This window comes from Hemicordylus capensis, chromosome 1 (assembly GCF_027244095.1).
Source record: "Hemicordylus capensis ecotype Gifberg chromosome 1, rHemCap1.1.pri, whole genome shotgun sequence".
Classification (NCBI taxonomy): Eukaryota; Metazoa; Chordata; class Lepidosauria; order Squamata; family Cordylidae; genus Hemicordylus; species Hemicordylus capensis.
The window spans coordinates 52,253,425-52,274,921 of NC_069657.1; the positions used below are offsets into that span (position 1 = coordinate 52,253,425).

The window sequence follows — 21,497 nt, forward strand, 5'->3', positions numbered from 1 at the left end:
AGCAACAGAAACCATGATTGGCATGGCCACCAGGGAGTGAGCAGAATGCATATGGTATTCTCCCTTAGAATCTTGGCTATCACTCTGCCCAGCAGGGCTGTCCCTAGTGGGGTGCAGGGCTGGGGGCGAATCAGCAGGTGCGGGGCCTCCTTAACATTTCATATCATTACAGATTTTGGACATGTCCAACCAGCATGGACATATAGTGCATTTATAATGGGGGGAAATAAAAATAAAAGCACAACACATGCTTCACAGTTCCCACTCAGAGCTTCTGGATTGCAAACCAACTTGAGCATAGTGCGTGTGTGTGTGTATATGTGTAGAGAGAGAGAGAGAGAGAGAAGTTCAAATTCCCACTGGTATCTTTCCCAGACTATGGGAAACACCTACTGTATATCGGACAGCAGCAATATAGGAAGAAGCTGAAAGGCATCATCTCGTACTGCGTGGCAGATGGCAATGGTAAACCCCTGCTGTATTCTACCAAAGAAAACCACATGGCTCTGTGGTCACCAGGAGTCGCCACTGACCCAGCAGCACAACTTTACCTTTCATATATATGTATAATTGTTTGTTTGTTTCAGAGGTTTTTGCAATTTTCTGCCATGAAACAAGCCACTTATAGGACTTCTTTGATTTTTTAAAATAATAATAATAATAAAAACCAACAATTTGTCTAATCCACTTAAAATTAAATATGCATAGCCTTCCCACACTGCCCTACTTCTGTGCTCAGAGCAAAGCCCTATGCCAAGTCATTCCATATAAAGGCTGGGGCAGAAAGCGGGGAATTTTACCATTTTTTATGAAGGCAAAGGGCAGATTCCTCTACATGGGGGTGGAATGGTCTAAGTGGGGGGCTTCAGTTCCAGATATTTTTGTAATTTTCTGCCATGAAACAAGCCATTTATAGGACTTTTTGGTAGGTTTTTTTTAAATTAATTTTTAATTAAAAATCAATAAATTGCCCAATCCATTCCAAATTAAATATTCAAAGCCTTCCCAATCTGCCCTACATCTGTGTCTGATAGCAAAGCCCTATGGCAAGCCATTCCCTAAATATTCAAGGGTGGAGAGAATAACTACAAAAAGGAAATCACATTATACCTCCATTACTTGGTCTGAGGAAGGCACAAGCAGGGCAGAGGGTCTGCACAGTGCTGTGATGGGCATAAGCAGCCAGCGCTGGACACTCCGTCTCCTGTCTTCTGTCCCTGTTACCTGCAGCAGGCAGCGTGCCTACCACTGGAGAGCTACAAGCTTCAGGGAGGCCAGCAGCTAGAGGCCTCTCTGGAAGCCTCGCCCACCAACCAAAGTGATAATTCACTTTGGAATTCTCTTCCCCCCCAAATTTGGTCTGCCTCCTCCCTTTCAGCCTTTAAGATCTTATTGAAACGTTTCTTTTCCACCAGGCATTTGCCCTTTAAATCTCTCTCTCTCTCTCTCTCTCTCTCTCTGTAAATCTCGGGTGCTGTTCTTGTCTGTACACCACCCTGAGTTTGTGGATTGGGCGATACATTAAATCTCTTAATAAATATATAAACAAACAAACAAACAAACCAAACAGCTGAGAGACAGCAGTGGACAGTGAGTGAGCTGCAGCAGCTTGCAGCAGGAGCCTTTCAAGAGCAGGCAAGCCTGCTCCTCACTAAAATAAAAAAAAAAAGGTTGGCTCTCCGCTGGGCTGCAGAGGGAAAAGATAAATTGCTGGGGCTGGAACTGGGGAAGAGAGCAGGGCAGGCTGCAGTGTGCCCAAAGCGGGGCCTCTGCCAGTGTGGGGCTCGGGGAAATTGCCCTGCCCTAAGGACGGCCTTGCTGCCCAATATAGGGTACAGTGGAAACATGTACATGACACCCTTCACCCAACACAGCTAAAAAGCACCCCCCATGGAGAAGGCTCCCTGCCCCACTCTGGAGCAGTACTTAAGGCACGTCTTGATTTGTGATGCTGCAAACATGTCGATTGAATGAGTTACCCACGAATGGAAGATCGTGGACAAATCTTTTGGACTGATTTCCTACTTGTGTTGCAGGGAACCCGATTTTGATCTGCTCAGATCATCCACTAGTGCATTATCCGTGCCCTTTAATCTTTACCCAATCAATCTTTATTACAGTCATAAACCAGCATAAAGTATGAGGGGTGATTACATATTGGCACCCATTGTTTATTCCGCATTTAACAAAAGTCAGAATTTGCTTTAGAGTTTTGATGCAACAGAATATTTCAAATAATAACACAAATGAAAATGACATGGACAAAAATGATGGGACCCTTAACCTAATATTTTGTTGCACAACCTTTAGAGGCAATCATTGCAAACAACCGATTCCTGCAGCTCTCAATGAGACTTCTGCACCTGTCAAAAGGTAGTTTGGCCCACTCTTCCTGAGCAAACTGCTCCAGCTGTGTCAGGTTTAAAGGGTGCTTTCTCCTGACTGCATTTTTCAGTTCTTTCCATAGATGTTCGATAGGATTCAAATCAAGGCTCATAGAAAGCCACTTCATAATAGTCCAATGTTTTGTCCTTAGCCATTCTTGGATGCTTTTAGCTGTGTGTTTTGGGTCATTATCCTGTTGGAGGATCCATGACCTGCGACTGAGACAGAGCTATCTGACACTGGGCAGTACGTTTCACTCCAGAATGTCTTGATAGTCTTGAGATTTCATTGTTCCCTGCACAGACTCAAGGCACTAGTGCCAGACACAGCAAAGCAGCCCCAAAATATAACCACGCCTGCTCCATGTTTCACAATAGGTGTTTTTTTTTTCTTTGAAAGCTTCATTTTTTCATCTGTGGACATAGAGCTGATGTGAATTGCCAAAAAGCTCCAGTATTGTCATTAAAAAGCCAGACTGGAATTTGCTAAAATGCATATTGACAAGCCACAATGCTTCTAGGAGAATGTCCTTAGGACAGACGAGACAAAACTCTAAAGCAAAGTCTGATTTTTGTTAAATAGGGAATAAACAATGTTGGGTGCCAATTACGTTTGTCATTTTCAAGCTATTTCAGAGACAATTGTGTGTTCTTCTTTTTTCATGGAGGGGTACCAACACATTTGTCCACGTGTGTAATAACTATGGCAATCTAAGAAGAAACATCATTTAAGACATAATTACATAAAACCTGGGATTATATAAAATCATAAAAGGTGTCATTAAAAAGAGACATATGAGTAGCAAGAATGCAATAAAATAACAAATAAATTGGAGACATAGACATTCATTGGAATATGATTACATTCCAGAGATAATCATCTAGGGGCAACTATAGGCCAGTAAAGTAAAAACCAAGAAATTGTAAGTCTATTGAATGTTGGGCTGCCATGGAACTCTCTAAGGCAGCAGGCAAGGCTGTACTCAAGTTCATAAAGGTGGGTACGAACAGGAGGTCATCATCAGCCAGATTTTAATCGCTGCTGCACAGAACCTAGCAACACTGTAGGTGATAGCAGGGTTGCTATCAGAAAGCAGCAAAGAGGTGTATAATTGGTCCATACAATCAGGATAGTCATGTAATCGTGGTAGCAATAGCAATAGCAATAGCACTTACATTTATATACCGCTCTATAGCTGGAAGCTCTCTAAGCGGTTTACAATGATTTAGCATATTGCCCCCCAACATTCTGGGTACTCATGTGGTAAGATGAGAGAGGCACGGATGTCCCTGTAATATAAACACTGCAGGAGGACATGCCCTGTTGTTTCTACTTGCCCCGAGCCACGGGGCATTGACATTCTGAAAGTTGAATCTTCCTATAGCATCCTTCAAGCATGGCTGAGAGAAGAGCATGGAAACGCACCAGCGTGACAGCCTTCCTGTGCTTTGGGACTTCCAGTTGTGTTAGGTATGGCATACGGGAGCTGGCATACCTGAGTCCTTCCCTGATAAGGAAGTTTGGAGTCTTGCCTATATCAGATTGTCACTCTATATCCGTAATACACTGTTTGATAAGTGCCTTCGCCAAACCATAGCCCATGTTAACTAAGTGAGGTGGTGATAGGCCCAGGGACAATATTTTATTCATAGTTGACTGTTTCCAATTAGATTGAAAGTCATCACACAGGGTTAAGGGGGCAAGGCCTAAGGGGAAGAGAGAAAGCCTCAGCCAGTAGTTAAGTATGGTCATCCAAACCCTTGCCTCCACTTTCATCAAGCCTGTCTCCAGTTGCAGGGTGGTATTAGAGACACATCTTGGGATTTGAAGGGCTGCTCTTAAGAACTGTGATTGCACACGTTCCAGCATGGCAAAGTTGGGGAAGGGGCCCAGCTGGGCACCGTAAAGTAGCTATGCTAGCGGCTTGGCTTCATACAGTTTAAGCGCTGTGGGTAAATAATGACCACCTCTTGTTCGGAGAAACTTAAGGATAGCAGTGGTACTCCTCTGTGCATTTAATGCTGCATGGTTCCTGTGTCTTCCTAGAACCTGTGGAGTGCAAGACTATCCCCAGATATTTAAAACAAGGGACCTGTTCAATCTTGTGCCCTTCTATAAACCAGGAACGAATTTGAGGCCTTTTAGCAAAAGCCATAATTTTGGTTTTATGATAGTTAAGTTCCAGCAGATATTCTTTACAATATTGGGCTAAAGCCTTCAGTGCATGTTGAAGGCCAACTGGGGTCCTTGAGAGTATTGCTGCACCATCTGCATATAATAGGCTGGAAATGTGGGCTCCTGCAAATTTAGGGGGATGGAAATCTACATTGTTAAGTTGTCCCACCATGGTATTATTATAAAAGTTGAATAATAGTGGAGCCAGTATGAAGCCTTGTTTTACACCCTTTTGTGTATCAATAACATTTGTGAGAGGTCCCTGAGGGTTACACCTTACCTTGAGTGATGTGTCGGTGTGAAGCATACGTATTAAGTTTAGCAGTAGCTGGTCAGTCGAGGAGGCCTCTTCTCCCATAATTTAACTCTTGAGATAGAGTCAAAAGCCACTTTAAAATCAATGAAGGCTACATAGAGGGAGGTTGTGTTGCAGGAAGAGTACTTTTCAATTAGGTGTTGCAGTACTAGGCATCAGTTGATTGTAGAATGGCCCTCTCTGAAGCCAGCTTGTTCCTCCGCCAGATTTTCTTGCTCCAGCCAGTCCCATAATTTCCATTGTGTATGTCTTGCATAGAGCTTGCTAATCATGTTGAGTAGGCTAATGGGCCTGTAATTGGCCAGGTCATTCTTGCTGCCCTTTTTAAAGATGGGGACAATAATTGCTGTCCCCCATTCCTTGGGGATATGGCCATGTGTATCAATGAAAGTAAATAATGAGGCCAGAGTGGGGGCCCACCATTCCAGATTGTTTTTAATGGCTTCAGGTGGAATCAGGTCCTCCCCTGGGGGCCTTCCCGGTTCTCAGTTGGGTGACCAGGCTCTTAATCTCAGATGCTGTCACTGGTGCCCACACAGTCGTGTCCTCTATAGCTTGCCCAGGGTGCCCGCCTACCGCAAAGGGATCCTCACATAGTTCATAGAAGGGTTTCCCCCAAATCCCTGAGGGAATATGGAAATCTAGTTGGGTCATGCTATTGGTGTGGTTGCATGTGGTGATGCGCCAGAACGCAATTGAGTCATAAGATCAGACTGCCTTAGTGAGCCGCGACCAGTTGTCTTTCATGGCTTCTTTTTTCTTACATGCCACCAGTTGTTTGCATCTCCTCTTCTGTTGGAGTAGGTCCTTCGCTGCCATTGGTCCACTGTTGGCTTTGTAGAGGTAGTGAGATAGAAGGTAGTGAGAGCTTTCTTAGCGTTAACACAGTCTTTATCAAACCATGGTTTGGAGTGGCAATGTTGCTGCAACAGGGTTGCACTGCTTTTCCTTTTTAGCTGCTGTTGCAGCTCCCCTACTAGGTGGTTGTAGATCTCCAATGGTGTGCCAGTAGATTCTGCTATTACCAGGGAGCTGGACTACCCATCCCTGCAGCAGTAGTAGAAACGACTTTAGTGCTTGAAGTACAGCCAAGAGCTTTAAGAAGTTTATATGTAGTTGCAAATACGACAAATATTTATATACCGTTTTTCAACAAAAGTTCCCAAAGCGGTTTACATAGATATAAATAAATAAAATAGCTCCCTGTCCGCAAAGAGTTCACCATCTTAATAGTTAATTAGTTAGTTATTCGATGTCTATACCGCCCTTCCAAAAATGGCTCAGGGTGGTTTACACAGAGAAATAATAAATAAAAATAAGATGGAACTCTGTCTCCAAAGGGCTCACAATCTAAAAGAAACTTAAGACAGACACCAGCAACAGTCACTGGAAGTACTGTGCTGGGGGTCAATAGGGCCGGTAATAACAAAACCATAAAACAGACACCAGCAACAGCCACTGGAGGGATGCTGGGTTGGGGGTGGATAGGGCCAGTTGCTCTCCCCCTGCTCAATAAAGAGAATCACCACTTGTCTTTGTTGTGCTGTCCATTGACCTTGCATCTGGTATTTTCCACAGTGTGCCCCCCAACCAGAGAGGGAAGCATCGGTGGTGACCTACATTGTTGGAGGTAGAGTCTGGAATGGCATACCCTCCCGTAGGTTCCTTTCTAGTGTCCACCAATTTAGGGTCTCAGGAACAAGTGCGGAATCTGAAGTTTCTTTTGCTGACTGTCTATGTTTGGTTTGAACACCGAAAGGAACCAACCACATCTCGTTCTTGAGAACCATATAGTTCTCAGTTTTTAGCTTAAAAAAATATAAAAAGTAATGTTAAATGTGGTTTTAGCCTGGTTTTAACTTGTTTGACTTAAAATTTGGTTAATTTTATTAGTCTCATTTTTACATTTTATCTTTTTCTTAATGTTGTGAGCTAACCCTAGCAGGAGTATACTAGAGGGTGGAGTATAAATATTTTAAATCAGGGATTCTCAATCTTGGGTCCTCATGTGTTATTGGACTTCAACTCCCATTATCCCCAGCCTCAGTGGCCTTTAGTTGGGGATTATGGGAGTTGAAGTCCAATAACATCTGGGGACCCAACTTTGAGAATCACTGTTTTAAATAAATCTAGAGGGAGTGTATCTGCAAACAGGCATGTTGAAGTGTGGAGTTGCAAAAGGCCATCAGTCCCAGTAACTTTTGGATGTGATGTGCTCTCTGTGTTGATTTTGTCCAGAAACTGTGAATTAAGTCCCTTATAAGATGGCAGCATTCTTCTAGTAAGTATGCTTTTTTTGTTTGTGTGTCTAGAATTGCCCCAATATAATTTATCCTTCTTACAGAATCCAAGTGGAATTTCACCCAATACACCTGAGTCCCCAAGTTCTGAAAGAGATGCAATACATACGAAGTTTGAGAAAGTAACTTGTCTATCTCTCAAGCTGCAATGAGCCAATTGTCGAGGTACAGAAAAATTGCTTTACCCCTCGTTCTCAGATGAGCAGTGATGGTACTCATACATTTTGCAAACATTCTTGGAGCAGTTGGTAATCCAAAGGGGAGCACCTTATATTGGAACACTGCAGTCGGTCCTCCCTGTGTCTGTCGACCTCAACATCTATTACTAAATGGCAGTCGGGGAAGGTGTGTTGACCGACCTCTATGTCGAGGCAGTGCTCTTCTCCTTTTGTTTTTTGTTTGTATGTTTGGCAAAGGAGAAGGTCTGCATTTGTCCAATGCCCTGAGTTTCTTCTTGTGTTTCCTGTGATGATGAAAATAGGAAGAGCTCTTTGGGTGCTTAAAAACTGCCTGTCAAAGCCTCATCTGATGTCAAGGGTTTAGACTGTGTAGCCACTATAGTCCCCAACGTATTGATCTCAATGTCAACAACTACCGGTATGTCAATGGAGACAGAGATCGAGGCATCGGTGTCAGTGGTCTAAGCGCTTGCTCATACGACAATGCCCGAAGACGAAGGGCTCTATTCTTCAGAGTTTGGCAAGAGAACAAAGTACAGATTTTACAAGGTGAAGTATAATGTTTCTCACCCAAACATAAAAGGCAGCTATCGTGGTGGTCAGTGGGTGGTAACTTGTTGCCACAATCAACACATTTTTTGAAGGTTTTCTTCGCATCCATTTGAATAGCAAAGTCCACAAATAAGCCCAAATCAGATAAAAGCCGACGTCCGATAAGTAAACGAGCAACGATAAAACAGGCCAAAATCACAAAGCTTGAAAATAACAGTCCAATCTCTTTACTCACAGAACCTAACTGAGGAACAGAAACCAAACGAGGTTAATGTTAAGGTGGTTGGGAAAAGAACTGAAGGAATGGTGCCCAAACTGCCAAAATAAACAGCTGTGCTGAGTGCGAGAGATGCGAGCACGGGCACCATGAAGAGCTCAAAGAATCCACCCACAAGGTCCTGCAAAGGCTTATGAATGGCAACAGATCACAAACCAGATCTGTTCCTTACACTTGAAATCCAAGAAGGCAATGGAGGTGTTTCTGTGCCAGGGTTTAGTGGTAATTTACCCCATGACTGCAAACTTTTTTTCAGTCCTAAGGTGGAAAAAGTAATTAGGTTAAAAACATACCATGTGATAAGATCTGTCTAATTTCAAAGGCACCATGGACAGAGCAATATGCTCCTCTGGAGATTTAAACGTTAATGGTAACCATTGTAATAGTGAGGTATTATCTCATTTGCTCTGTTTCTTACTAGGGATAACTAGATGACAAATGTTATCAGCTGGAAGCAACATGACGTAGGAATTAACTATATAAATTTATGCCTGTTGGGATCCCTCCTGAAGGCAGAAAGAAGAGCAAAGAAGATGTCATTTACACAAGCTTTCCTACTTGAGTACCTTTATCTGTCACAGTTCCTGCCAGTCTAATAACAATCAGAGAGTGCTCTTTTGCTCCCTCTCTCCCTCCTTCCCTCCTAATACCTGAAGCATTGCACTTGGGTCACTGCCTCAGCAATGTTGCAGATGTGGAAGAGAGGGGTAAAAAACTCCATCTTACTGTCAGAGAAGTAGCCAAGTAAACAGATGGGAGGGAGCTATTCTCTCTGTTCAATTAAAAATTTGAGTCAGAAGAGAAGAATTTAGGAGTTTCACATTATAACTCCTAAGGCATTCCAAGTCACCAAGATTCATATTCCAAATCAAGGAATTCTAACCTTCAGCAATATCACTAACCGTTACCAAGAGGTCACTGACATAAATCTGAGATCTGAGCAAAAATGATAAAAACCAGATACTGCTATGCAAATAATGTGATATAAACAGTATATGGAACAGTCTGCCTCCTGAGATTCATAATGCTCTTCTGTCCTTTAAGAAGCTCCTGAAACCCTATCTATTTTGCCAGGCTTTTAGTTTTTAATGTGGGGGGTTTCCTTTTTCCCTCTTTTCTTTCTTCCCCTCTACCCCCCTTCTTCTCTTGTCTTCATTGTTGTTTTAATTTATGTAAACCGCCTAAAGTCTAAGGAAGTCAGGCAGTTAATAAATTTGCTAAATAAAATTAAATAAATAAATATATCATATCATATCATATCATATCATATCATATCATATCATATCTTAGTATAATCTTTCAATCTTTATAGAACATATTACAATACATTACAAAATTTGTAGTGAACTATCAATGTACAATAATAGGTCTAAATCTTTTTTAGAGGGGAGGTTTGCTGTTTTCTCTATGTTTTTTTAAACAAGTGTGTGCTCGGTTAGTTTAGGGGTAGCGGGTAGATGCTAGGTTTTGTTTTTTTTAAAAATTAAAAGCTCTGGGGAAGTTCAGGGTGATGGCCGACACTCACAATGTCCTGAGCAAGGCTTGGACCAGAGTGGCAGGCAGAGGGAGGTGTGGACTTGATGCTAGTGGGGGTAGGGGATGAGGAACCTCAGGAAGGGTGGCCGCAGCTGACCACTCCCCAATTTCTCCAACTCAGCAAAGTTGTGTGCAGGCGATCCTATCCGAAGGAGCCTGCTGGCCCTGCAACACCACAGGTGCCACCACCTGTGGCACCTGCTGGCAGTGCTGGGGCAGAGTGCTCCCGTGCCAAGGAAGCTGATGTTTCCATGGCAGGGATAGAGGGAGAGGGCTCGACAGCTGCTAGCTCAGCCCAATGGCCCCTCTCTCTAGTGAAACCCCCGGTCTTGCCCCTCAGTGAGACCCCCAACGTCGACATCTAGTCTGGGACAGGGTCCTCTGGGACCGAGTCTGAGGAGAGCTTTCTGGGCCTGGCCCTTCTCATCCCCAAACAGAGGGTAGTGAGTGGTGGCAGTGGTGGGCAGCCAGCAGCTCCAGTAGATCTGCTATTACCCAAGCAGTCCAAGACCACTGTCAGCACTGTATGGAAGCACTTCAAGATCTGTGAAAGTGACCCCACACGTGCTTCTTGTGTCCACTGCAAGGCACAAGTCAGCAGGGGGAAGGATGTCAAGCATCTGGGGACATCCTTGATGTGGCAACACATCTCACGAACACCCTGGCATCCTGCCAGGACACCCTGGCATCCTTTCTACTGCTGACAGCGCTAGCACACCTAGTTGTGTGCCTTTGATTCGTGCTGGCAAAGGGCCACATCTCTGAAGCAGGGGAGGCTGCCTGTCAAGCAGTGGTTGTCAGGCAAGAGTCCTGGTTGTCCAGACCCATGTCTCATAACCCGGACCACTGGTAAGATGATGGCTCTGGATGACCAGCTATTTCAGATGGTCGAGAATGCCAACTTCCGTAAGCTACTTTGAGTGCATGCCCCCAACTACCAGATCCCCTCAAGGACCACCTTCAGTCGGGAGGGTGGCCCCTTACCTGTACCAGGCCTGCAAGGAGTTCATATTGGGGCTTCTGGAGGCAGCAGGGCCCGACATCAGCATGCATTTTACAGCTGACCTGTGGACCAGCATCAGTAGAATGCACACTGCTTTCCTGACCCTCACTGCTCACTGATGGGGACTGGAGAGAGAGGGGACATCTGCTGCTGCTGTGGCCAGCCCCTCAGGCACAGGTGGACCATACTGACCTGGAGGCAATAGACATGGCGCACACAGCAGATGAGCTGGTGGCCATCATCAGCTGCCACACTGAGGAATGAATAACGAGGAAGCCAAACCTCAGGCAGGGCTTCATTGTCACTGACAGTAGCCCCAACATGATTGAGGCAGTAGGCCAGATACAGTGTGTCCATATGCTGTATGGCCAACACTCTCCACCTAGTGCTGTCAGATGCCCTTGGCATCAAGGAGGCCAAGGTGTCCAGGAATAAGGGTAGCCCGCCTACTGGTCCTGCTGCTTCCACAGCTGTGCTTATGGAGAAGTGCCACAAGATTGCAGCCTATTTTCACCAAAGTGAGATGGGAAGGTGAATGCTCTGAGTAGCAGGGTGAGCCTGACCTCTCTCAACACCTCATCCCTGGAGATGTCAAGAACTGGTGGAACTCCACCCTTGCTGGAGCAAGAGGCAGCCATTCATGACCTGGAGAGGAATCATGGCTTGCAAATGTGCGAACTCTCCAACTTGGAGTGGAAGCTCATGTCTGAGTTAGTCTCTACTTGAGCCCTTCTTGTTTGCTATGAAGAGCTTGTGTGCTGAGGCAATGCCTCTGAGCCAGGCTTTGCCCACTGTGCTTCTAACTCCAGACCTTCTTGACCACTAGGGATGGCAAAGCCCTGGCAGGTTGGCTGAGGACTGGAATGATGGAGAGGCTATGCAAGAAGTAGGGTTACTTAGAAGACCATGTTTTGGCCTGTCTATGTGACCCAACTATGAAGGGCAATGCCATCACTACTGATGACCTGCCTGAGTGAAGGGACCTCCTGGTTGAGCGTGTTAAGAGTGACAGAGCAGAGGGGGGTAACCAAGAGGAGGGTGCTAGCGTGCCTACTTCTAGTGTGCATTCCATGCCCAGCTTAGGTCCTACTTACTTAGGTCCTCCCCACTCCTGCCACCTTCCCAGTCCAGCAGCACGGCATCCCTGGCAGCACCAACACAGCAAGCAGTTCCACCCGTTTGTTCTGCCCAGTGGTTCAAACAGGGGTGCCTTGATACCTTGCCTGGGGTGCAGGAGGCTCTGCCGACGAGTCCCTGTAATGGTGCTGCGCAGGGTGTTCTGCAGTACCTACAGGACCCAGTGAAGGAAGATCCAGAGATGGATCAAGTCCAGTTCTGAGCAGCACGTCGCCAAGTATGGCCGGACTTGGCGGCAGTTGCCAGATGCCTCCTCTAGTGCCCACTGACCAGTGTCCAGAGCAAGAGGGCATAGCAGGGGACATGGTGATACCCGATCACTCATGCCTGGACTCTTGCTTGGTAGAGCAACTCATGTTCCTCAAAGTGAACCTCCTGCTGCTGGACTAACCTGAGCTGGAAACAGAAGGTGAGTGAATGACTCATGGTCACCCTCACCAGCCTGCAACACTACTTCAAAGCTCACCCCACCCTCACCCTGACCAAAGCAGCAGTTTACAGTCTGCCGCTAGTGCTGTTGACACACACAGACATGCATGCACGCACCCCACTGGCACTGCCCATGATGCTGACCAACTGGTGCCCCTGCCCAGCAGCACTCAGGAGCTGTGGTAGATCACACACACTAGGAAACCTGCTCCCTAGGAGATAATGCTCTAAACTACGTTTACTTGGTGAAAGTGAATGTTCATTTGTAGAAACCAGTTGACTCTAGTCTGTATGTTCAAAACTGGCTATTTAACTGAATGGTGCAGGGGGAACTGATGTTCTAAATATGTGTCATTGTTATTCCAAAATATGATACATACCTGTCATTGTATTTTAAAGGGGGAAATTATAATAAACTTTTGCTTTTTAAAAAAATGTTGTATATAGTTGCTTGCTTGCCTCTTCCTAGTTAGCAGCACACAAACTCATACCTGCACGCACCACCACCGATGAGTCAGTGGTATGGTGCCACCGTGTGTCTGTCAGCCTTGCAGGCTCTCAGCAAAGCTGTGATGGCTCTACCAGTTTGAAGTGGAATTTTTATTTTAACACGCACAAAGAGAAGAAGACTTCTCAGTAGGTATGTTATTTTAAACTACTTTTAAGCTCTGGCTGTGTGTTCTTTTCATGCTTGCTTTTTTGTAGTTTGTGCTTTTAGTTTAAGTCTTGGTTTGTGGTTTGTAGTTGTCTTGGTTTGTGTTCCTGAGTCTGCAGTTTGTTGTAGTTTGTTGTTGATGGTCAGGTTTGTGGTTTGTAATTAGATTTGTGGTGTGTGTTGGGTTTGTGGCTTGCTGAGTCTAGGTTTGTAGTTTGTTTTCCATTGTGATTTCTTGAAGCCTTGGTTAGGTTTGTGATTTTCCTGTAGTTTGTGGTTTGTATTTTAAATAGTGGCATGCCTACAAAGCCGGTTCACTATTGATGTATTTGAATCTACAAAAGGTAAAAATTGTGTACGTGCTTAGCTAATGTGTTTACTTTAGCGGAAGCTTAGAGCCTTGTAAAGATAAAGTGATGTCTTAGTTAGGAAACAGAAGTCTGTTGCACATGCTGATAAGGCATATCCTGTTTTCTCATTGTTGTGTGGCAGATGTTTATTCGAGCTGTGTAAGCACTAAGCAAAGGTATAAAAACATATTGAAATTGTTATTCAGGGTCCCAACTACGGTGTGAACTAGTTGGTACCGCTCTGTCTGCAGCAGTGCTAATATTAAAGCCTTGGGAAAGTTTCTCTTGTGTCTGGTTACTCTTCATCAAAGAGCCCTGACAAGAACCCAAGAAGGTGCATTTAGGCACATCACTATGACCAAACCTTTTATGACCAGTTCGAGAATGGTTCGAGCTCGAACTGAACGACAGGTCGGTTCAACTGAACCGGTACTTGGGCCGGGGGACTGGTACGAGCCTGGTTCGAACTCGAACCAAAGTGGGGAACTGGTTTTTTGCACATCTCTAGTCATGACTAACCTTTGTATACAAAAACAGGTTGCTTACCTATAACAGATGATCTGGTAGTGATACCATGACATTCATAAATATGGGTTCTTACAGAAACTACATCCACAAATTGTATGTTTATTTTAAAACAAGTGTGGTACTAAATCAAATGTTGTGTTAGCCTTCAAGTATGTTAAGAAATATTACCTCATACTTTGGAAATAAAGTTTTCTTCATAACAGAGAGAGGAGCAGAGAATTTTTGTGGAGCAGGTGTCCAAAACATTTTTAGAGATCCTGGATGAAGTTTAACCTTCAAATGAACAATTAAAAATATATTGTTATGCAGTATGACCTGTCACTAAACTGTAGTTCTAAACTCGTTTTCTTCAAAATATATCTCACAAGTTTATTATATTTTCACTCAATCACCCCAGTCCAGGATACTGCAGTTCAAGGTTGCATGCACACTTCTGCGCTCAAATAGCCTAGAGTGCTGTTACAGTACTGACTTGTTGAGGAAGCAGGCAGCCAGAATATTGGTACCTCCTGCCTAACAGGTAATCACTACTTGAGACCAAGGCTACTCCTCTATGTGAGAGCACTGCGTGTCTTTTGTACCACATGGATCTGATTTACATAAGTACAGGCCTGCAGTACTAGATCAGGCCCAAGGCCCATTCAGTCCAGCATCCTGTTTCACACAATGGCCCACCAGATGCCTCTGAAAAAACCACAAGCAAGAAGTGAGCGCATAACCTCTGTCTTGCTGTTGCTCCCCTGCAACTGGTATTTACAGGCATCTTGCCTCTGAGGCTGCAGGTAGTCTATAGCAACCAGACTTGTAGCCGTTGGTAGATCTGGATTTCTCTAAGCCCCTTTTAAATTCCTCTAAGTCCCCTTTAAAGCCATCCAAGTGAATGGCCATCACCACATACTGTGGCAGAGAATTCCATAGATTAATTATGTGCTTTGTAAAAAAAAAGTTCTTCCTTTTGTCGGTCCTAAATTTCCTGGCCTTCAGTTTCATGGGATAACCCCTGGTTCTAGTGATATGAGACAGGGAGAAAAATTTCTATGTCCACTCTCTCTACTCCATGCATGATTTTATACACCTCTACAATGTATCCCTGTAGTTGACTCTTTTCCAAACTAAAAAGCCACAGATGCTGTAGCCTTGCCTCATAAGAAAGGTGCTCCAGGCCCCTGATCATCTTGGTTGCTATCTTCTGTACCTTTTCCAGTTCTATAGGGTCCTTAAGATATGGTGACCGAAACTGTACACATTACTCCAAATATGGCTGCACCATAGATTTGTATAAAGCATTATAATATTAGCATTTTTTTAAATTTTCATTCCCCTTCCTAATGATCCCTAGCATGGAATTTGCCTTTTTCACAGCTGCCACAAACTGTAACAACACTTTCAATAAGCTGTCCACCACGGCAAAATGCTTCTAAATACCAGTTGCATGGAAGCAACAGCAAGGGAGAGGGCATGCCCTCACCTCTTGCCTGTGGGCTTCTCAGAGGCACCTGGTGGACCACTGTGTGAAACAGGATGCTGGACTAATTGGGCCTTAGGCCTAATCCAGCAGGGCTATTCTTATGACCCAAACACCTCTCTCCTGATCAGTCACTGACAGCTCAGACCCCATCCACGTATATGTGAAGTTGAGGGGTTTTGCCCAAATATGCATCACTTTGCATTTGCTTACACTGAACCACATTTGCCATTTTGTTGCCCACTCACCCAGTTTGGAAAGATCCTTTTGGAGCTTCTCACAATCTGTTATGGATTTCACTACCCTAAATAGTTTGATGCCATTTGCAAATCTGGACTCTTCGCTAGTTACTTCTAGATCATTTGTAAACAAGTTAAACAGCACTGGTCCCAGTACAGATCCCTGGGGGATCCCACTTTTTGCTTCCCTCCATTGTGAAAACTGTCCATGTATTTCCTTAGGGGATGGAGCCACTATGAGAAGAGCATCTGCATGCTTGCATGCAAAAGGTTCCAAGAGCCAGCGTGGTGTAGTGGTAAGAGTGCTGGACTACAACCAGGGAGACTCAAGTTCAAATCCCCATTCAGCCATGATACTTGCTGGGTGACTCTGGGCCAGTCACTTCTCTCTCAGCCTACCCTACTTCACAGGGTTGTTGTGAGGAGAAACTTAAGTATGTAGTACACTGCTCTGGGCTCCTTGGAGGAAGAACAGAATGTTAAATAAATAAATAAATGGGCTCCTTGGAGGAAGAGCAGGATATAAAATGCTAAATAAATAAATAAATAAGTTTCCCTCCTTGGCATCTTCAAGATAGGGCTGAGAGAGACTCCTGCCTGCAACCATGGAGAACCCACTGCCAGTTTGTGTCTGACTCGCTATAAGGCAGTTTCCTATGTTCTAATATGTTTAAGAGCAGAGTGTTATGTTCAGGATTGTATCATAAAGCTACAAAAATAGGTTGCTTACCTGTAACAGATGATCTGGTAGTGGTTCCATACATTCATAACAAGTGGGTTCTGCGCCTGCGCAGATCACCTTCGGGAAGAATTCGTTAACTCCTTGCGACGCCAACCGCCCACTGCACGTGACTGCAGTACCCTCTAGTGGCGGTTAGGCGTCTCCATTTTCAGTTTCTTGAAGGCCGACATAGCAGCCCAGGCTTGAGGACAAGATGGTAAGTGCCATAAAGTCATTTAAAAGGCAGTAGCTTGCAACAGTCTTAGCGGGGATGGACGGGCGGGATTTATGAATGTATGGAACCACTACCAGATCATCTGTTACAGGTAAGCAACCTGTTTATCTGGATAGTGGTTCCAACATTCATAACAAATGGGTGAATCACAAGCTACCCAGATGGAGGCGGGTAAGCATTGCAAGTTACTGTAACACCCTTTTGAGGACCGCCCATCCGAATTCAGCAGCCCTGGCCGTACGCAGATCTATGGCGTAGTGCTTCACGAACGTCTGATGTGACGACCAGGTCGCAGCAGTGCAGATATCCGAGAAGCAAATGCCAGACAAATGAGCTGCAGAAGTGGCGTAAGCCCTAGTGGAATGTGCCCTAATCATCGATGGTGGGACGACACCCTGCTGGTCATATGCTAATTTGATTAATTCGACCAACCAGAAGGACAATTTTTGTCGAGTAGGTGAGTGTCCCTTACACTTGCCCCGCATGCCTACAAACAGCTGGGGCGTCTTCCAAATGTCCTTAGTAGCCCTCAAATAGAAAAGAAGGGCTCGACGAACATCCAAAGAATGCATTGCCCGCTAAAGTGTGGACGTAGGATCTCTGAAAAAGGTAGGTAGCACAATTTCAGTATTGATGTGAAAATCAGTCACAATTTTCGGTCGGAAATCGGGATCCAACGCATTCTGGATATATTCTTGTATAAGGCTCATCGATACGGAGAGCCCGCAGTTCACTCACTCGTCTGGCCGTAGTGATGGCCACCAAGAAAAGCATCTTTAAGGTTAAGAGTTTTAACAATGCTGACGCCAAAGGCTCAAACGGCGGCTCCGTCAGTGACGAAAGTACCAAGGAAAGACTCCACTGCTCCGCTGGTGGGCAAATTGGAGGATACAGATTATTGATGCCTCTCATGAAGTCTTTACATCGCGGATGGGTGAAGACCGTCTTTCCATCCCACCCAGCATGCTGTACCGATATAGCCACCATATGCACCTTAATAGAGACATTTGCTAGTCTGCTCTGTTTCAGAGTAGTTAAGTACAGAAGGACAGCCTTCAGGCTTGCCTCCTTGGGGTTATAACCTCTGGAGGCAGCATGTGTCGCAAACCTGCACCATTTAGCCCGATAGCTCCACCTCGTTGACAGTTTTCGAGTGTTAAGGAGAATTTTCTTTAGGAGCCGATCCTCCAAGCCATAAGATTCAGCACGGACAGATTGGGGTGCAACACCTCCCCTTGGCCCTGTGTTACCAGATCTACCCATAGTGGCAACCTCCTGTACCTGCCCTGAGACAGTCTGAGTAGCAGCGTGAACCATGGTTGCCTTGGCCACCAAGGGGCAACATCTATAGCTTGTGACTTGTCTTGTATAAGTTTGGCCACTACCCTGGGCAGCACTGGAGTCGGAGGATAGGCGTAAAGCAACTAATGGCTCCACTGATACTGAAACGCATCCCCCTTCGAATCCGGGCCAACGCCCATCCTGGAACAGTAGTGGTCGCACTTGCTGTTCCTGTATGTTGCGAAGAGATCCACCTTTGGTTTGCCCCAAGACAGAAATAACTGCCTTATGATCACTGGGTTGAGTTCCCATTCGTGTTGGTCCAGCACTAGTTCCCGGCTCAAGGAGTCCGCTAAAACGTTCAAGGTTCCCTTGATATGAATGGCAATGGGATAGATCTTGTGTGGAATGCACCAATTCCACAACTGTAGACTGAGACTGCACAATGACTTGGAGACCATCCCGCCTTGCTTGTTGACATACACAATGGCTGTTGTATTTTCCATTTGGAGCTGGACGGTCTGCCCCATGAGTCTCTCTTGGAAGAACACCAAGGCCTTGTACGCAGCCAGCAGCTCTAGAAAATTTATATGTAGAAGCCTCTCCTTTGGCGTCCATTGACCTTGCACCCTGTGTTGCAACAGATGTGCACCCCAGCCTTGCATCGAAGCATCCGAGGTCACCGTCGCGGTCGGGTTTGGCGTCTCAAACCGCACGCTGTTGAGCATGTTCAACTCTTTCGTCCACCATGTCAGAGAGGCAAGTACTGCGGCCGGCAGCGTTAATCGCTTGGACTGCGGGTCCAGCAATGGCCGGTAAGCTTTCAAAAACCAAAGTTGCAGCTTGCGCATGCAAAGCCTCGCATACAAAACCGTGGTTGTACAGGAGGCCATCAGACCGAGGATAACCTGTACCGTTCTCACTCTCTGCACTGGATGGTTCTGACACATGTGGATGAGTGTCTTCAGGCGGGCAAACCGATCTTTTGGCAGAAATGCCCTCTGGGCCGTCATGTCCAACACTGCCCAGATATATTGAAGGCGTTTTGCAGGTTGCAGAAAGGACTTCTCCCAATTGACGTTCACGCCCAGTTCTCTCAACAGGGAGGTTACTGTGTGGACATGCTCCTGTAGCTGTTCGCGCGTACTGGCTGTCAGCAGCCAGTCGTCCAAGTACGGATAATTGGACAGCCCCTTTGTTCAAAGATGAGCTATTATCACTGCGGCACACTTTGTGAACACGCGTGGAGCTGTGACCAGGCCGAAGGGTAGGACGTTGTACTGATAGACTTCGCTTCCCATAGTGATGTGGAGGAACTTGTGGTGGTTCTCCTGAATGCCTATATGGAAGTAAGCATCTTTTAAATTGAGTGTTGCAATCCAATTCTCCCCATGAAGGAGTGGAAGGACGGCTTGCAACGTTGTCATCCTGAATTTCCTTACTTCGATGTATTGATTATGCCCCGGAGATCCATAATAGGTCTTATGCCCCCGTCGCGTTTGGGGACTTGGAAATAGCGGGAATAAAAGCCTGACTGGCTGAGAGCCCACTGGACCAGCGATATTGCCCCTTTCTTCAAAAGTTTCTCCACCTCCTCCCTCAAAACAGGGGTTTCTGGAGTGTATCTTATGCCCAGAAATGGAGGGTACTCCTCAAACTCTAGCGCATAGCCCATCATCACTATGCGTAAGACCCACTGGTCTGATGTTATGTGGTGCCACGCTTGAGCATGGCTTGCCAGTTTGATGGCAACTCTGGCAAAGTTCGAGGAGATGGTGTTCCTTGTTTCGAAGGTGTTTCGGTTGTTTCGTAGGGGCAGGTCGCAAGATGGTAGTGGGCTTGCCTCCAGATCAAAGCTGCTGCTTGGATTGTGGCGCTCTCTTAGTCTGGCCAGACTGGTTAGCTCTATTCTTGGGATAATAAGGGCTCTTGGAACTATTCCCAAACTGCTGGAAAGGTCGTCTAAAGTCCCTCTTTTTGGATTGCCGGTAACTGCCCTGCCATCGCTGGTACGGATTGAACTGGCCATACGGACAGTATCTGTTTGCAAATCTTTGGTTGGTAAAAGATTGCGCGGTGCTCTGTGATTTCTTCCACTGCTCTATGCTCTCATCGGTCTTGTCTGAAAACAGGCCCGCACCATCAAATGGAAGATTCTCAATCCTATCCTTCATATCCTGTTGCAAGCCTGTCGCCCGCAACCAGGCGTGCCATAGTAAAGTGACAGACGAGGTCAATGTCCGGGATTCTGACTCGGCCAAGTGCTTAGCATAAGCCAGTTGCTGTTGAGTGGCCGCAGTAGATTTTGCGAACACAGCCTCAAATCTCTTCAAAAACTCACTAGGGTCCAGTTTTGAACGCTGACCGTACAGGGATTCCCACAGGGAATGCGTATAACGTGCCTGACAAGCCACAAAATTGGCAATTTTAATGGACAAGCAAGCCGTGGAGTAGGTGCGCCTTCCCAAAACATCCAGTTTGCGGCCCTCCTTGTCTGCAGGAGTGGTGTGGCGCTTGCCGCCCTTTGAAGTGGTAGTGCAATCGACAACCAATGAGTTAGGTGCAGGGTGATGCACAAGATATCCATTCTCTTCCTCTTGGACGCAATATAGAGCCTCCAACCGCTTTGAGGTTGTCGCTGACGTCTGGAGGACCTCCCAAGCCGACTTCGCTGCTCTGGTGATGTGAGGAAGCACAGGCAAATATACTGGTTTCAGACCAGAGGCTGACTTCATCATGTTGAAAACAGTGTCATCCAGATCACTTGTCTTTTCTTTAAGGGAGAGGCCCAAAACCTTGAGCCATCTCCGCCACCTGTTGGTGATAGCCCTTCATTTCCTCATTGGGCGAAACCGATGGAACTGCCACATTGGAATTGGGGTCTGGAAGGGCTCGTTGAACACATCGACATCAGGGTCATCCGGATCCAGCGTAGAATCTGAGGCGTAATCATCCTCCGCGTCATCGTCTTCACCATCATCAGATGGGACTGGAGAATTTCCTACAGCAGTCGAGGTGACGTGAACAGGCACGTATGCCGTTTGAGTCACTGCCTGATGCAGGGCAGTAGACGGAATGCATGCTACACTTACTTGAAGAGAAACCGAGCGCTGACGCGGTACAGGCGCCATAGCTTGAACAGCCAGTTCCATGCGCCGCACCATTGTCAGAGCAGCCAGCACTGCTGTCTCCTTATTAACCCTGGGGGCCTGATCCCTAACACTCAGCCATTCCCTAAACAAGGCATAGTCTGTGCTCGGAACCTCCACTATGTCACCCAAACCGCCACCTAGCAAAGGTCCCGCAGTTGGTGTGCCCCTCATCGACAATGAAGGAGTCTTTGGTATGTATCCAGAGAGAGAATCCCCCACGTGAAACCCCGTAAAGGTGCCCGTCGAGGGAGTAGTCTCCTCTGAGTTCAGCATGCGGACCAGTCTAGCCTCCTGTTCGCTTGCCCGTGGTGTGGCCGGGGATGTACCCGGCAGAGCGCGAATCTTTGGCGCCGATGTATCCTTGACGTCGACGTCGACATGGTCCTCCTCTTCGATGTCTAAGTGGTCTTCTTCTATGTCAACGTGTGCTCCCTCGATGCCAATGTGTCCAGCGTCAAAGTGGTCTTCTTTGATGTCAACGTGTGCTTCCTCAATGTTGATGTGTTCAACATCGGGTTCGGCGTCGAGTTCTGTGTCCTCGATCATAGCAACTGTAGATTCCGGAGCTATGTTCAACATCGA

General features: G+C 46.0%; 1 protein-coding gene across 1 annotated transcript in view; it reads right to left on the reverse strand.

The window, feature by feature from the left end:
• The window catches only part of TTC6 (tetratricopeptide repeat domain 6), a 196,944-nt gene that overhangs the window by 115,870 nt on the left and 59,577 nt on the right, over positions 1-21,497 (reverse strand). Inside the window, exon 11 of the mRNA XM_053269433.1 lies at positions 13,991-14,095. Within this exon, the coding sequence (XP_053125408.1) occupies positions 13,991-14,095 (105 nt within the window). The remainder of the gene's footprint in view (positions 1-13,990; positions 14,096-21,497) is intronic.